General features: G+C 33.3%; 1 protein-coding gene across 1 annotated transcript in view; it reads left to right on the forward strand.

The window, feature by feature from the left end:
• Positions 1-6,286: 6,286 nt before the first annotated feature.
• lin28aa (lin-28 homolog Aa) overlaps positions 6,287-19,131 on the forward strand; it is a 98,039-nt gene continuing 85,194 nt past the window's right edge. The window contains exons 1-2 of the mRNA XM_028796170.2: positions 6,287-6,488; positions 7,108-7,298. Coding sequence (XP_028652003.1) covers positions 6,479-6,488; positions 7,108-7,298 — 201 coding nt within the window. The 5' untranslated portion in view covers positions 6,287-6,478. The remainder of the gene's footprint in view (positions 6,489-7,107; positions 7,299-19,131) is intronic.

The raw sequence follows: 19,131 nt of genomic DNA on the forward strand, positions 1-19,131 counted from the left end.
TTTTAGGATGCCCAGCTTCTATACTATTAGCTGCTTAGTTGGCGCTATGTAGAATGTCCCTTTAAAGAGCAGATAGTTCCTGTGAATATTTAGGATGCGGTTTACCCTGTCCCTGTGCATTCTCATATTTACAGTAGCTTCCACACACAACAGTTTAACTTGATGTGCTAAAGGTACTGCACTTGTACAAACGAACTGCCCAAAAAGCCAAACAATGTAAGCAAAAGCCTAACGAAAAGCTTCACTAAGTAAACCTTCTTAAGTTACAGCTCCCTAATTAAATATTCATTAACGAAAAGGATACCTTACACTGTCATGGAGCCAATTCTGGCTATTATAAACGTGAATTGCATTTTACAGGGACCGACCACAATTTTCGCAAATTAACCGCTAAATTTGCATAAGCAACGACATCTTACTCCATCGTGCTGACTTTTTATGCTAAGGTAAGCCATCGATAAATTCAGTTAACGCCAAAGGCCTTGATTTCTTTATTTAGGTCGTTGTAAACTACCAGTGAAGCAAAGGGAATGAACAAAACACTGTCGACTGTCTTTGTACACGAATCATCCCTCCGTCTCGAATGAATGTTGTTCTTTATTTTACAGATTTCCCGGAAGACTATGAGCACAACGAAGGAGGCCCCCGTAAGCTCAGGTCGGTAATGTAGCATACTTGCCAGCCCGTTGTGCTGGCAGATGATTGACACACAACAGTTTTAAATGTTACTTACCACCCGAAGGAAAGGAAAACACTTGGGTAGTTGAATGAAAACATTTCACCGACTACAGCCATGTAAAATGATATTATATGAAAATGAACACAAAGCAATTTTCAAGAGAACATTGTATATAATCTTCACCAGCATTATTTATATCCTTCTGTATTGGGAGGTATTTACCGAAAGAAATGTGTCATTATGAAGTTCGTGCTGTTAGTTCTTTTAACGATGATTCATGGCATTAGTAACTGAATGTCGCAACGTGTTAATTTCATCAACAGTACATGTAATAAAGAAACAGCGTTATCTGCTAAGTTTGGTAAAATCTCAGTACAATTTCTTTGAAAAACTGTAAAACCATTACGCTGATCATTCAAGAAAACTGAAAGTTTTGAAACTGGCTTTAGTAAATACTAGTACGAAAAAGTGCGGCCTTTTAACTCCGCTTTAAATTGTTCCTAAAGACAAAGTAAACTAAATAGCATCTTACTACACATGGCAGAGAAAGCGCAGAAATTAGAGCGGGCGCAAAGCTAAACTGCTGAAAAATCCAATATTTTATGATTTGTTCCGAATTAAACTATAAATAGACCGCTGTGTGGACTTACCTTGAATTAATACGTTTCGAGCTCATGCACGTTTCAGTAAATAATGACCCATCAGTGCTTGGCTTCAGAGAGACTACAATTTACAGAGCGTAGCTTGACGTCGCTGTCCAAACAGGGTTTTTCTCTGGTTAAGTCTTCAGGCGCTTTTTAGTGGATAAAGCATGTCATGTAAAAGGACACTGCCCTTAGGAAATGTATTGTTGAAAGCCAAACTTTAAGAATCAGTAATGTAATTTTAGATATTAATAACAACACTGTAATTAGAATAAAGTAATTTATGCCTATGCGTTTTTTTTGGTAAATTGACGTTGAGACATATGTAGTTTTCTTATAGCGTTGCTGCTGCCATAGCCCCATTAATACATCTATATCATTTGTCTAATCATCAAAAGTTACTTTTTGTACTCGTTACTTTAGAATGACTAATTAGCTGTGTCTCGGAAACATGACTACAGTGAAGTAATGCATATTGGTTTAAACCTTGATTATACAGTATACTTGATCCTCAACTGAAACAATGTAACTAGCCCCTTGCCCAAATAGAGCTATTATAACAATTATGTATATTATCTTGATTGGGTTCTCATAATTGTGTTATGTGCTTATTGAATCTATCTATCAATCTATCTATCTCTATCTATCTCAATCAGTTAATAAACACGTATACTGTACCTCTCCCAAATGAAGGATTAGAATTACCTTAATTATTATACTGTTATACGTTAATCTGGTCGGTTTACTAATTTATACAACTGCTTAACAGGTGAGGTATGTCGTAGAGGGGCGGTACCTTTGGTCGGAGGCGGAGATAAGGGGGGTCTAGTTTGTTAACTGAAGGAAGTGGGGGTTGCCTCACGGTATTACAGACTGTGATACGCATTTCGTATTTTGTCATTCTCCAAGCCTTCTCTCTTGCATGAATCGCACATCTTAGTAGAAAACCGCAACATAACAGCCGTGCACCTGCACCGAATGCAAATGTTGTACTTATGGCAAATGTTCAATTAAACTGTTGAAATTTGTAACCGTTTTCACTAACTTAATTGGTAAATTTTGACCTAAAAGAGATTATTCTGGAAGTTTTTTTGTATCTTCAGTAATAACTCTTTGGATGATTAGAAGTCTTAGTTCTCAATGTAGTAATGTAGAAACCCAGAATTACAATGAGACAAGATTTTTATTTGCCAATGTTTATCTTGCATTAGTAAATTGGGAAGGAACCGATTTAGTTTGGACCCTTCAGTCGTATAGGTCAGCAGGAGCCAGTTTCTTATTATTGCACATCTATTAAACATTGTACTTGTGGGCTGTTTAATCAGGCGCCATACTTCTTATAATGTTATATTGAGTAAGCTTAATGTTTTGCTTTATTAACTTAAACCTATTAGCCGATTGTTTCTTTAAAACTATTTCTATTCGCCAAATATTTCTTTAAGATTTCTAAAGTTAGTTTTAAGTAGTAAATATATAATTAACGTTTAACAATTCAAAAACATTGCTATATGTATTGTATGTTTTCCCCCTACATCTACCCTGAATCGTGTTTGTTGTTTCACGAGAGCATCAATTAAAACTTGTGATTTTGTAAAACGTGTTGTACTCTGCAGTCATGTTTGCTCATGTTTTAAACTCACCGTGTATTTATACAAAATAACCATCAATGTGGCATTTGCTCTAAAGTGATATTTAAAACGAACTACTGATCCTAATACCCACAATTTAATCCCATGAGTGATTAAGGTACATTTTTACAAATGGGTACACACTTAAAACCTTTACGGATAATTTATATAAACGATTTGTGATTCTGAATATTCTATAGTGTTCATTGGCTTTTCATTATGAGTGAATAGGTTACAGTCTTTAAAGTTAGTGGTAATGTTAATCAATAATGACTAATAATTTAAGAGCAAAACAATGTTGGTTTTGAAACTATTTTATAGTTGGATACTTGCACGAGAAGTTTATAAGCCGTAATTTTGATCTTTGTTCGAAATCTTATCTCTTCTTGATGACACCCAATAAGCAGAGTAGATATTTAAAACTAATGGCAGCGTTGTGAATAACGTGTCTGGCAGCTAGCATCTGTGAAAACTCGAATGGTTTAATGATTACATGTCTGGGCGGAGACTTGAATGGATGAACTACTAAGGGTGATCCAGACTTTTCAGAGCTCATGGAAATGAATTAACACAAGGCTCCGGCGATTCCGCGGGGGGAGGGGTTTGGGGGGTTCACGTCAGCTCTGCAATAATCCCTGAAACGCTGGAGTCTCACCTACAATTTATAGTTAAAAATAATGTCTGTCAAAATTAGAAAACTATACCGACACACGTTTAAATTTATCGCACGTTTTTAAAATGTTACAAAGTCTCTGAATTTGAATATATATAATATTTAATATATGTTTGCCTCGTTTCGGTTATGTCTGTTTTAAGAATAGTGTTTTGCAGTGGAAATGTATCTTTAGCAGCATTATCATATGTAACAAATAGCTAATACTCATTATAGTAATATACATCGCGTATATATCAATATCAAAACTCATCTTATCCTCAGACATACAGTTGCTAATAACTGTAGTACTAGGGTGTTAATAACAAAATTTAAAAAGAAACCCGCCACTAGTGTATTTAAATTCTTCACCTCGGTTTAAAGGCTTTGCAATGGAATTTATTTTTCATATTACGTGTACGAGATCTGTATGTATATCTCTTATAGTATACATGACAGAGATGCTTAAATAAACGTTTGCATTGTTTAGTAAAGAACCGTCATACCTTAGTACTATGCCTATAGTCTTTCTGCTGAAAAAAAACAAAATTTTGAGCTTGCATTCCTTTAATAGTGCAAATCAATATTCTGTTGATGTAATTGAAGCCCATAAGCAAGATCTTAATAATGTGAGCAGTTCAGAAAAGCCCACTCATTGTTGTAATATCAGCTGTTTTTAACGAGTGTTTTGGAAAACAAACACTTCTTTCATTTTAATGACATAACTTTTTTTGTAATTTTCTACACTTGACTTGAAAAATGAAGCCTAGTCGGAATATCCTATAGAAAGTTTACGGATGAAGACGGCAAAGGAATTTCAGGATTTAGAGCTTCTGCTCCAATTGCTGGACTCTCTCTCTCTCTCTCTCTCTCTCTCTCTCTCTCTCTCTCTCTCTCTCTCTCTCTCTCTCTCTCTCTCGTTTTTCTCCTCCAGCAAACATTTCAACAAGCATATTTCTGGTTCAGCCAAAAGGCGTGGCCTAATCATTTTGGCCACCCCGAAAAGAGGCCAATTAAAGCAGAGAATGGGCACTTTTGAATACTAAACGTGTAATTATTTACTTTAAAAATTTGTTAAGTTTAAAAGGATTTATCGAATGTTTGTTAACTGTTTAACAATTACTTAAACTAACAACAGTGTCCTTTGATGTATTTAGCCATACTAAAAACTATTGTATCTTAACCTCAGACTTCAAAAGTTTGTTGCACAGCTTATCCAACTTACACACTCTCATCTTTTGTCCCTTAACACACAAGCAGAAAAAACAGAAATGCAGCAAGAACTGATTGACTATTTGAACTGTGTAAATTTTCTAGCGGAAGAAAGAATCACAGTATTTTACATTACAAATCAATTTACATATTCGCTTATGTATGATTAATTTTATATAACTGCCAACGATTGTTATATAACGAAGTAAAAATGTACTAAGATCATACTGATTTTTTTACCTGCGTAAATCAAAAAAGTTGAGGTCATTTTTCGTTTTATTGTATTCATTCTTTGCCTAGATAGTCATTTGTTACAGGTGAATACAAGTATACAAGTGTAGAGACTGATCCAGTAGATCCGTTTACAGTTACAAGTGTGTATATACATTTGCATTTGATTCTTATATATATATATATATATATATATATATATATATATATATGCACTTGTTAGTTTAACACTGGTAATTTTGTATTACACTGTAATCTTAAATTAGTCAAAAGTATATGAAGATTTTCTAAAACCTTATTGATTACTTCCAAAACGCTTTCCTGTTATTTCTACTAAACTAACATTTAAATTACTGTATAATCCTTGAATATGTGAAGTTAATACCTAAAACAAATCATAGTTAAAACATTTAACGTCAAGTCAAATATCACTGTTATAATATACATTTGTATTTTCTTTACATGTATTCGTGATTGCATCTATATTTGTGTTCGTAGTATCGATTGTTAATCAAGTGGTTTTATGACAGATATACAAGCAATTTTCGTATTATAAATAAGACTCCTATTTTATAATGAAACACCAGTTTGTGATGTAAACAAGGGTTCCGTTTAATTTTGAAACAGTAGTTATTTAATATTTTTTTCAAAATTCCTTTTTTTGTCTTTATCTTGTCCTGCTGGTCTACATATATGTACAATTAATGTATTTATAGAACGTAGTTGCTTCTGGTGTGGCGATTAAAATGCCATTTACTAAATTTTGTTTAATATATTCGATATGTGTTTTATTGTAAATGTGCTCATAAATGCGGCTCACAGAAAGGGAAATGTTGAGAAATGCCGCCCCTAAGTGTTAGATCGATTTTAGTCAAAGGTGTTCATTACATAGAAAAAAAAAAGTTAAGTGAGGGTAGATGTGAACCTTCCCGCAGTCGCTACAATAAGAATATTTAAATTATCTGTAAAATATCATGTGCGGAATCCTTAGCCCCCTCGTTCACCACTCCCCCTTCAAAGACTGAATGTTTTGGTGAATGGTCAAAAGAAATTGCTATTGGCTATCTCTATCTCTCTCCCTCCCTCTCTCTCCCACTCTCTCTCTCTCTTACCCCCTTCCCCTTCCCTCCCCTTGTTCAGTATCCGAAGTGAAATTAGTAGCAAGAAAGCATGTAATTGACAAAGTCACGTGTGTACAGGGCCACAGCGAGAGAGAGAGAGAGAGAGAGAGTGAGAGTGAGAGTGAGAGAGAGAGAGAGAGAGAGAGAGAGAGAGAGAGAAGGAAAAATCAAAAGAGGAAAAGCACGCTAGACCATGCGAGCTAAATTTGTGATCGCTGAAAATCGGGATGTTGGATTGATGCAGAAGACTGACCCAATTGAAAAGAAAAGTTTCATCTCACAAGTTTGGAACAGAGGGCCCGTGGGGGAAAATGGCCGAAGGTTATTCTATTTTTAATAATTCGTTCTCGCTTTTACCTCACGTTGTATCTACTCGTATAAGGGGGCACTCAGCTAACCTATTGTTGTGGATTTCCAAAATGCTACGTACCGCCCCCATTGATTCACAAATGAAAAGCTTACCGAGACTATTGTTAGAGTTGTTTGTATGTGATTAAACTGTTTTTTGGGGTGGTGGGGATGGTGGGGGTGTTGTAGTGGCCGAGTTTCATATACACCTGCCCTTGAGTTACACAGAAAGTTATTTTATGGGTGCACGCTGCCAATTAACAATGTGTATTTAGTAAATAGTTGCGAAAATTTTTCTTTGCTCTTGAATGTTTCTTCGTGCCGATGAGAAATCAAGTACTTTAAGTGAAGATGGGTTCGGTACTAAATCATAAATACACAAGTAAAACAGCAATTTCTTAATTGTAGTATATATTTTACTTGAATTATAATTTGCTATACAACTACACTGACAGAGAACCCAAACCACATTGGTTTGTTTCACGTTGGGCTATACAGTATAGGCAACGTGGTGGGTTGAGCCTTTCCTGCCGTTTCAGTTTTATATATATATATTTATATATATATATATTTTTTTTTTTTCCTTTTCTAGGAGGGGCTGGTAAAGGTGGTGGAGACGATCCAGAAAAACTGACTAAACAAGGGGCAGATGAAGATTGTCGGGTTCTGCATGGGGCAGGCCATTGTAAGTGGTTCAACGTTCGTATGGGATTCGGATTTATTTCCATGACTAACCGGGAAGGAAGCCCATTGGAGACCCCAGTAGATGTCTTCGTGCACCAAGTAAGAACGCAGTTATACGATTTTTTAAAAATCCGTTGTGCCATCGAATATTACCATTCCATTTGAAATTACTGTATTATCACAGTCACTTTGAATGACTGCGATGCATGACTGATACTAATTTTAATGTCTTATTTTGAAAGACTTGTGTTGCAAAGCGGTTGTCTATTTAAGGAGCGCTGTTCCTTTAAGGGAGTTAAGCTCTCTAAAGCGTGTGGACAGAGGCGGTTCTTGTTTATATTTTTGAAAATTAACTGGCCAGTCATCATAAAAAACAATTGGGTAAAGAAAACAAGGCTGTATTTTGCTGAGTATAGTTATAAAAAGTACGATGACTACTCTGAAAGAGGTTTGTATTACTTTTGGGCAGTTCGGGGTATTGTGACCATGGTATATGAAAATGTGTTCCTTTCTTAAAATGACTGGATTTTAAACGTGATTGGGATGCGATCATAATAGCTGCATAAATGATCAATGATAAATCCCAGCCATTGGAGAAGATCTTTTATGATTCTTAAGCGTATGCTCTTACGCTTGCGTTATATGAGTTCCCTTTTTTATCTTAAATTGTAATATTGAAGATTATGTATTGTAGAGCCAAGTTTGGATGCGATAAGAAAGTTTACACCAACACCGTGAACATCGGGAGTGCTCTGGAATCACCACAGTTTACTTGAGCATTTCAAAGCGTATGCAAATCAAACTAAGTAGCAGGCAAGCTTCGTGATTTCACGCCGCACGAGTTTTTTCTTTTTGGATTGTAGTATTTTGTATACTGTTAGATAGAATTGTATGTTTGTGTAGGTATTGGTGAACTTTTTAGCCTAATGTAAAATTGTCATTTTTTATTCAAATATTGCATTATTCCTTTACTGCCTTGGATTGTTTTGTGGTTTTAAAGTATTTAAACTAATGCTACTTAGTATGAGCTACAATATAACTACTGAAGTAGTGTCATCACAAGTTATGATATCTTTCTTTCTTTATTCATATTTTTAAAGTCATTATTATTGTGTGTTGTTACTTCACGTTTGTTTGTGTTTATGTATGGTTGTCGATGGCTGCATTGGGTACATGATTTGATCCCCCTCCTCCCCTTTTCTTTGAAAATTCTCCAAGTCGTTAAGCAGATTTTACGATCTCATAAAGTAGCTTTATTGATGGGTGCGAGGACACGAGAAGAAAGGGGCAGCCGTTTTTCGATAATCCTTATATTATAAAAATTTATGTTACAAGTTTGTAATTCGTAGCGTTAACCTTCATTTATATATTGTCTGTAATTGAGAGTTTTCTTTTCTTGCCTTTAATCAAATCCAATGTACTTTTTGCACACCGAACTACAGAACAGTTATATTTGGCACCGTGGATAGTCTCGAAGTAGAAATGGGTGTAATTTTGTCGCGTTCACCACGGTTCAAAAATTGGCACAGTGGATGGTTGGGCTGGAGCCGTCAGCTGATATCCGTGAAATAACACGAAACAGCCGCCGTGTCCAGCGATGCATCGGTACACGTACTTGCACTGGAAAATTACCCCAGGTTTTTTGTTACAAATATAATACGTGTAGGAGTTTCAAAATGTAAATGTAGCGAACGATAGCTCCTAGGAAATGCTGAGAGCACTGGCATCGAGTTTACAGAACACAAGGCAGAACACCACAGGTTGGATACTGCAGTGATCAAGTTGCCTTTTCGGGTGGGGGTGTTGGAAAAAGTATCTTATTTTTAGCTCAGATGTGCCTGTGCATGCACATATTATTCACGAGAAGAGCGAAATAACATAATATGTCTAATTCTAGGACTTATAAACAGATGGATTTTATTTTGCCCCGATGTTACGAAGTGTACTGCTTTCATACATGTGGTTTGTTGGATTCTCGTATTGGCTTTATTTTGTACCCCATAACAGTAAGATGTAATAATAATAATAATGCCAGCCTCTCTACACGTGTATGTCCCTCATTCAGCCATGCACTCGTTCATCAATTCTTTTGTTCATTCGTTTACTTTTACTTGTTTGATTTTTGTTGGAAGTACAATTTGTTTTGTTGTGTTTTTTGTTATCCGTTATCTTTGACAGTTGCTTCGTGTTTTGGGGGAAAGTGACATGCAGTTCCACTATGGAACTTACACAGTACTTGTGTGATACATGATTTGTAATGTTTATAATGTGCACATATAAATGTACTCCTCATCGTTATGAAAGCTATGTAGCATTCCATCTGATTGCATTTCGTATTATTGTTTAGATTTCTCAGGTTTGTTTTCTTTGGCACTATTTTTGAAAGGCAACATCTACAGTGTTTTAGTCAATAGACAGATTGTTTATTACCAGTGCATCATTCTCCTTTTTGGCAAGTGGATAGCCATAGCAGGATCAGTAATGTATACTTACTCATAAAACAGTTCTGTCACAAAATAAGAAGTAAGCAGGGGAGCCAGTAGTCTAAGGAAGTGAAGTACAATCCCACCATGAAGTAGAACAGACTTAATTTCCAGCATTATGGTTGTTGCTGTATAAGACAATTAAGTATTAACGTAGTGCTTGTGAATAGTGTACTTTAAAGTTTTGGGCTTTAGATATTATATGTCACAAGTACCTTACTTAATCTGTGAGTTTTAGATTTGTTAAATGGGATTTAACATGTGTAGAGTGCTGTGAACACTGACATTTACTTAAGGGTGCTGTTTAAAATTGTGAATGTGTCTCTGTACATAGCTTTAATGTGGACAGCATCAAACACTATATTAAATAAATATTACACATTGTCCTAAATGCAATTTTAACTTATAGTAGTTATTTTTCTAAAGGTGTATGAAACATATGCTAAAATTGCATAAGCATCTTAATACAGTATATACATATTCTTGCTAATGTTCAATCAGTTGATGCTATGCCAGTTTGTTTCCCAAATAGATGAGCTATGTAAATGTGAAACCAACTCAAGGGGCTGGGATGAGTTGTTTTTTCAAAAAGCATTAAACTCTCTTTTCATCATGGTTTATTTAAAGAGGTTTAGTTATTAATATGTTATTGCTTATGTTTACCTAGCAAAGAAACATCATATTATATTTTTATTGTTAGACTATTTACTATGGTGGAGCTCTTGCTATTCTTACCATGTGTTATTAAAATTCTTTGTGGTTGACACAGTTTGGTCTCTAAATGTTTGTTTTTCAAAAATTATTAATAGATTTTTTGAGAGATACATGTCACTGAAAAGGCCATAATGTGGTAGAAAACCTTCACAAAGCCATTGTACTGGATACTGATTTCAATAGATTCAAATTTGTTCAGTGCTTTGATTTTGTCAGGTGGCTCCTTTGTTTGGTATTCCTCTACAATAAGCTGCCCCCACAATCAATAGCTTCCTTTTAATACAGCCCTGTGCTTTTATCTGTGAGGCAGGAGAATATGTCATAATTAGCCATTCTTTACAAAAGCAATATACAGTATTCTGGGCTCTACATGGCCTTAAGTAATTGACATGGTAAACTTACATTTTTTAATAATCATTTGTTCCATTATACATTTATGTGATGCTTTAATACAACAATGTTTTAGTTTAATATTTAGATGAATATGTTTCGAAATGAATTATTTGTGTTTTCACAATGTTAAATGTATCTTAAAATGGCATCACCAACTATTAATTTAAACAGCAAAAGTTTAAAATGTGAAAATACAAGGTAATGCAATACTATCATTATAGGTGATACAAACCTATGTGCCAAAAGAGGAGGAACAAATAAAAATGATCTTGGGTTAGTATCGTGGAATGCTTTTGTTTACTAAATAGAGTTTTGTTTTTGCAAACAGCATGCAGGTTTTGATGGCTTTAGCATTTAGCTGGTATGTATGTATGCATTTTGAGAATGGAAATTTCCAGGTGTTTTGCTGGCAGCTGTTTGTGTAAAACCACAAAAAAGACAGAATGCAACTGCAATATTAAACCTAAAATTGATCAAAGTAGTGATGAAATAAGGACTAATTGGATTTATACATTTTTATTGTAATGAATAGGGAGGGGAAGGATCAGAGTTTTTCATTCAAGTGCATGAGTAACACAATTTGGAGTTTGCAAGTTTTAGTTTGTTGTTATAATAAAATGTTGTAAATGTTGTAAGTTGTAAATTAAAAAGTGTTGGACGTTAGTTGTGCATGGCTTATATTTTATTAGAAATATATAAATAGTGCCATTGACATTTTTAATATGAGTCTTTTTTGAGAGATTTGTAGCACATATTTTGAAAATGATACTTATAAATGCCATTTTTTTTCTTTTTCTTATTAAATACTATTAAGTCAGTTTTTTTCATGAAGCTTCATTTTACACATGGTTTTAACATTATGAAAAAGAAGGATAATTCTTATCCAATTAATTATCTGTATTTTGTTTTGCTTTGCCCTGGTAGTGTCAGTATGGAACATGTCACTTTCTATTGGCCCATCAAACCTTTTTAAAAGGTAAATGGCTGAAATTAAAGACTATGGTGCAGTAGATAATTTGATAACAGATATGGTGAATATTTTTGTGCGTAGACACTTGATGTTTATAAAAGTACAGGTTGTTTCTTTTGTCCCTATATATATGTATATATATAAATATATATAAAAGAATTAAGTAAAAATTGGTATGCACTCAATATTTTAATATGGTCAAATAAGTTCAGTATTTCAGATTATATTTCAAGGCTAGATATGTTTTTATATCTTGTCATCAATATTACTTTTCTCGAAGAAGTTTTGTTGCTGGTTTAATATTTGTTTTGATTAATAATGTTTAATAACTTACTTTACAAATAATAATTTATTTTAGTGCATCCTGTAGAAAGTAAGTAAATAAATAAATACAAAATATGCATGTTTTGTATTCAAATATTATCTCATCTCATTTTCCCATCCACTTTATATGTATACAGTGCAGTTTGCACTGTATATGTCTACTGTTGTCCTGAAATTTATTTACTTTAACTGGATTTAGTTGAAGTTTAGGATATGAAGTTTGTTACTGTACATCAAGCTTGCCTTAAGACTGTTTTTTATTGTTTTAATGCCTGTGTTTGTTGTAAAGGCAAATATAGCTATTTATGCATTATAGATTGTTGTCTTTTGCCACATGCTTGGTGCCTTTTAAGGGCTGGTATATATAAGCTATTAAAATTGCATGCATGCCTCTTTAACAGTCTCCTCCCCCATGCCATTGAAGAATTTTGAATGGAGTAGGAATTTGCACCATCTGGCTCAGGTTGCAAGCTCTCTTGATCAAACCAGGAAAGCAAGGGTCAGGGCAATTCATTGCCTATCACTTCCTTGGACCATTAATGACCCCTGTTTTTAATAGTCCAGTGTCTCAAGGAAAAATGCAAAGAAATTATTTTTAAAGGTTTCACTTTGCAGTGGGTGCTGTTTGATACCTGTTTCAAATACATCACAGGCATGTCAGCTCTTGACTTTTCAGTTTTGCACATTGAAGGTGTACACATTTATATGGAGTGTGTTTAGGCACAATTATGAAAATATATTGATTTGAATTTATTCAGAAGGAATTTTGGAGTATCAATAGGGCTCTGGCAAAGATTTTCTTTCTTTTTTACTCATAGTAAATATTTCTTTTTTACTCATAGTAAATATTTCTTTTTTTGATTGTTTGCCTTTATATTAAAAAGAAAATCATTTTTATATGAGTGTTATTTCTAGGTTAATTTAAACCAGGTATGGTTTAGAGGGTAGTTAAAAGAGATATGTGTTCACTGTTGTGTACTATTTTGATATTTTTCCTTTTTGTTTTTAAATTGATGCATATATTAATTTGTATGTTTAACTAAGACAGCAGTTGCCTTAGTCCAAATAAATTAACTGCCTTGACTGAAGACTGTAAGACCACCCATCACCTTTGTCACAGGATACTCATTTATTCAAGGAGTTTCTTGGGGTAGATAGTGTAGTGGGGGATGGTCAGTTTTCTTCATAGATGGAAGCATACAGAGTCATGATTATTAAAAAAAGAAAGAAAGAACACAAAGCAAACCAATGGCTCTGTATACTGCATGTGGTGTTGCTAATATGTTAAAAAAAAAAAAAAACAGACCTAAAGGTGTTAATAAAAAAACAATAGTAAAGATTTTTAAAATTGTCCTTATTATTAATTTTGTTGTTTGCCTTTTTAAACAAAGGCATAGGGGCAGTAGACCAAGAGAGTGGATGAAAGGGTTTGCATTTTTGATTCATTGAGGAGGTTAAAGTGGGCCTCTATTAAGATTAACCTCCATCCATTTCAGTGTTTTGTGAGATTTGGGCCCCACCCTTGAATGGCCCTGGGTGGTTAATACCAATCTTTTGTTTCACTAGCAAAAAGATTTATTTAAAAGAGAAGGAGAGAAAAGGCACAATAAGGAGATTGGTATTGAGATAGTCATAGTGTCAGGTTTGATAATGTAAGTCAGTTTTGAGGAATCATAAATGCAGGAGGAAGCAATGAAATGACATGTAGTAATAAATACATGAACTCAGTTACATTGTGTTTTTATGTGTATTCTTGGTGTTTATAAAATTCTCTCTATGTTCATGATATACTTTAGATTTCTTTTAGCAGCAGAATACACAGAACATGTGCGGTACCATAGCAACTCACAAAATATTTGTTCTAATCTAATATTGTATAGGTTTGAGTATAATATAAAAGAGATGTATATTGAAAAATGTAATACATCTGTTTTATTGGTAGTCAAGATAGTGGACAATGTGTAGACCTGGGCTATAGATGTCATTAATATTAAAATCAATCAAAGTAGTTTAAGTTGTTCATTTTTCTGTATACACATCATTGAAGTGTTTGCTACTTGAATCTTCCATCAGAGGTGACCAAGTAGTAACATTCGTACTTAGTAGTTTAAGCATTTAAGAATTCAGAGTAGCCAAGGCTCTATTATTCTGCATTATAATTACTTCTGTCTACACACGAGACATTTTTTTTAATATTGCAGCTTTCTATAATGAATTAAAAATCACTGCCATTTCTTACATTTTTAATCTTTTCAGCCATGTTTTGAAGTCTAGGATTTATGATTAAATACTGCATGCTTGAACTTAAAATGCTTTGTATTTGCTTATTTGTCAAACGATCCATACTTGTAAGGATATATTTTAATACGTGTCTTTATTTGAGAATGGGTGGCTTTTTTATCAATAAAATGGAGGTATTATGTTTTTTTGTCAGATCAAGAACCACTTCCTATCTGAACTTCTATCACTTAATGCAGCTTTGTTTATTTTTCCTTTTTAGCATCTGTTTGGAAATAGTGCATCAGAATAGCTTATTAAAATGAAAACTGACCAGTCAAAGGACTTAATTCAGCATGGCTATTAGACTTTTGTTGGTGTCTTTCTTTCTGGTTTCCATGCATCCTGTTAAGTTGTGTCTCCATCTGGCAGCATGGACAGCTTTGTCCATTTAGCATTTCCTGTCTTTTAAAGCTTCTTTATGGCTCACCACCTGGTCTAATCAAAACTCTCAATAATTTTAATCAAGCATCCATTTAGGAAGGAAATCATTGCTTCATGAGCTTGCTTCACTGTGCTAAACAAACTACTGCCACAATTTTATTAGATAGAAATAAATATATTATAAACACCTTGTTTAATACTTTAGAGTTAAGCAAAAGAAACTTGCAAGTGCAGGCAAAACTGAAAACTTTAAAAAATAATAATCATAAAAAAAAAATAAAAAGCACTTACACAAGTAGAGTGTAATGTGTCATTAAATTACTGAGATTTTTCTTGTCAATTAACTTATTATTTATATGTGTGTATTTAGCTTTTGTAATAAAGTTATAAATTGAAACCCCTTATATTTGGCCTTTAAACATTTAACTATCACTTTAAATTATATCTCAGAAATCTTTTTTGTTGTTCAGTAGTGAAAAGGAAATGCTTCTTCACTGGAGCATTCCTATTACCTTTTCTTCATCACCCCAAGCAGCCAATCTCTCTCTTTCTTTTTTTCTCCTAGCTTTTCTGTATGAAAGTAAATTGTGAAGAACCTGGCTAAATTTAAGAATGTACATGATTAAAGTGTACATTAAAATTGATGATGTATCAGAATAGATTGATTTGCAATAATTGCTGGACTAGTTGTGATAAAAGGATAATACACACTCGATAGATAAAAGATGATTCACTACAAAGATAATGCATATACAGTATTTGTACTTTAAAAATTTAGTCAATAAGTATTGTATTATTTTCATCTTTCATTTTTGTTTGTTTGATATATGGAATGTAGAAGATGTATTAATATTGTGTCATTGTAATTAATAGATGTATAAAAATAAATATTTTTTAATATAAATAGTTATAATCAGTGAATTTGTTAAAAACTCTTAAGATAATGACCTTATTTCACCAACTGAATAATGAAATTGTATCAATGAACTAAAGCTACTTGCAAAAGTAATCATCGTTGTGAAAGCTTCAGTCAGGTTTCTAATATCCACATTGTTCAGTTAACACTGCAACCTTTGACCTTTGACTGCTTGACCTCACAAATATAAGAGCTCGCGGGAAATAGCTAGCCTATAATTTTAGGAAATTCCTGTTAAACATTCTTGTTAGGTGAGGCAGTACCTCTTGCAAAATCTACACTGGCTAATTTTAAATTATGCCAAGTTTATTTAAGTTTATGTTGGACAACTTCCTATAAAAACAAATGATAATATTTCTGACACTAAGTAAATGTTAAATCTTTTTGGTACCTGTCACTGACCTCACAAGTTTCATATAGGAGGTAACTTGTATGGTTTTGATATGTATTGACAGCAACTTGTAGCCATTTGAGGCTGTAAAATCAGATATATTTTAATAGTGGATATTATATTTGTTGTAAAATACAAGTCACTGCAATTTTTGAATTGCTTGATTTGAATGTATTGTTTTACTTAAAATATTAAATACATGAGTATTCAATTAATCTACTATATAAATATGTTTTAAGTATAATATATAAAAAATGGAACTCTTCCGAACAAATAGTATTGCCTTATACCTCTCACTTTAAATTGCTTTTATATTCTTGTAGTCTTTTCTGTGTCCTTTTTCTTCAAATTGTGCAGGTACCACTTGATTATTTAAAGCATTGATATTATGTCTTTTTTAACTATATTAAGGCTGGAGCAACACAAGTAGTATAGAAGACAATAGGACTTTGGGGACTGTCTAAACTCAACTTAATGTTATTTTGGAGGACTTAAGTGCATAGGATTGGTGAGCTTTGATGGCCTGAAGGTGCTTAGTGATACTCAGTATAGGTATATTCATTCATTCATTTTTTAGTACAGTTTTATTTTATATTTCCCTTTTCAAAATGTGCATTATCATGGTGTGTTCAACAAGAAAATAAAAAACAATGACACGATACTCCTTAAAATTTTTGTATTTAGTAAGAGCAGAAATATGCAATGTTTGGTAGCTAAAATCCTTAAGTCTGAAAATGCTCAAAATATATTAAAAGATATTGATATGATTGGTAAAAATTAAACTAGAAACATTAATGAAAACATATACTAGAAGCTAATAATAATTTATATTTATATTTTATTTATATATAATTATAAATCTTACAAAAGCTTTATATATATATATATATATATATATATATATATATATATATATATATATATATATATATATATATATATACATAATAAATAATATATTTATTTATTATATATTTTATAAATTATATATTTATATATATAAAGTTTTATATATGTATCTGATAACGTAACATATTATTGTCAATTTTGTAAACTGTGATCCAGAGACCATGGCCTATCCTGGCAGAATTGGACACATGGCACAAATCAACCTTTTAATCATGTTGCAAGTCCATCAAAGGGTCGACTAATGCCCACAGTCTCACTGGGCCAGTTTAAAACTGCTCGTAAATGTAACATGAGCAATTTTTGGACTCGAGAGAGGGTGCTAACTCTATACTTATAACAATCAGGCGTTGAATTTGATATCATCACTGTTAATATCTCTTTTATTGTTGTATGCATCTCTGATTTTAGGAACATGAGAATTCACAGTTCCAGCATGTATTTCATTTAACTCTCCTTTCCAGCTGTACTTGGCATTGTGCAAAGCAGTACCTAATCTTTAAAGACAGCAAGTGCAATCTGACCAGTATGACAGGATGAAAAAGCCTGTTCCTGTTGCACTGGACATAAGGAATGGCAAGACACAACTATTTTAGATGAGGGAAGAAGCTGAAGCACCCAGAAACCCCAACCAGTCATGTGGAAAATATGCACACTCTGTACAGAAAGGGGGTTGCTAGCTTGCCAGGGAAACTTGAAAGAAACTTGACATCAAGAAATTATAAATCCTCAGTGAAGACAGCTGTACCACCATACTTGCCTCCCTTTGACATTAATTTAGTTACTTGTAAATGAAAATAATTATGGCTTAGTTTTATTAAGCACTTTTTAAAATATTTTAAAGGTATAACACTTAATATGATTCAATGCTGGGTTTGGTTTTTAATAATGGTAGCTGTTTTTGTTATAGTAAATGTCATGATTTTGTGACATCTTTGTAGAATGTAACATTTCAGAATGCAACATTGGTGGTGCAAGTATTCAGTCATTACATGTCTCAGAAGTAACACCCTGTTCTTCTGTGGAGGTTGAGTAGAACATATAGGTTTGTTTTAGTTTTTTTAAACCTGCTTAAAAGTCTGAAAATTGTATCAATTTTACATAACTCAATACATCTGTCAATTTAATGAAAAGGATGGCATAAGCAACCCTTTTGTGTGTGTACTGTTCTGCACATTGGTGTTTCACTTAAAGTATACATTTATAGTATTGTATCTCTCTATTATAAAAAGAAATCCTGTCCCCTGTCCTGATAGTCTACGATACGTGATTTTTCTCGGAAGATAATTTAAAGACCCGCGAGACGAAAGAGACCTGCCACGGTGCATCTCACGGGAACATAGAATGAGAGTCTTGCAAGACACACCCTACTTACAAGCAATATCAAAAAAAAAAACAAATCAGTAGTGTAAAGGCAGTCATGCAGCACACACAGCTCCAGGGCTCTCAGTGCATATAAAGTGTATAAGGTCAATACGGTAGAAATGAAATGAATAGGGTAGAAATGAAACGTCGACGATTAAACGAAGAAGAAAGAAAAGCGCTGAGAAAAGAGACTCAAATGCGTTGGACAGAAAAAAGAGCAAAAAAGAATAATCGAGGTGCAAATTCAGAAAATAAGGAAAGTAATTATCAGCCCGGAACAAGAGGAATTGAAAAAAAAGAACGTCCAGTCCGGCTCTTAAATAAATGACAGTGAGTAAAATGACAAAGTAGAACGTCATAGAGATGTTTACAAACGTTGGCGCTAAACACATGCAGAGCAGGTTAGAGACTATGAAACCAGGGAAATTAGAAAGGCTCAAAAAAAAAAAAATGTTGGCGCTATACACATGTGGAGAAAGTTAAAGGATATGAAAATAGGAAAATTAGAAAATATAAAAAAGTAAAGATCGCAGTAGCGCAAACAAACAAACTGCCTCATTTAACTATGCACCAGTCTAACTTTGGTTTTGCACAATAATTACTACACTATTGCACCTTAACACTTAATTCTACTTTATTCACATAATTTTACTTATTTATTATGTTCTACTATACTGTTATCTTTCGATCTATGACTTTTTGTTAATCTAACTGATATTCCTCTAACTTTGCACAGTTTTTGATAAGCGGATCAGGATGCATTTCACTGTGTGTTGTCCTGTATAACTATGCATGTGACAAATAAAGAA

Source organism: Erpetoichthys calabaricus, chromosome 3 (assembly GCF_900747795.2).
Source record: "Erpetoichthys calabaricus chromosome 3, fErpCal1.3, whole genome shotgun sequence".
In the NCBI taxonomy this organism is placed as follows: Eukaryota; Metazoa; Chordata; class Cladistia; order Polypteriformes; family Polypteridae; genus Erpetoichthys; species Erpetoichthys calabaricus.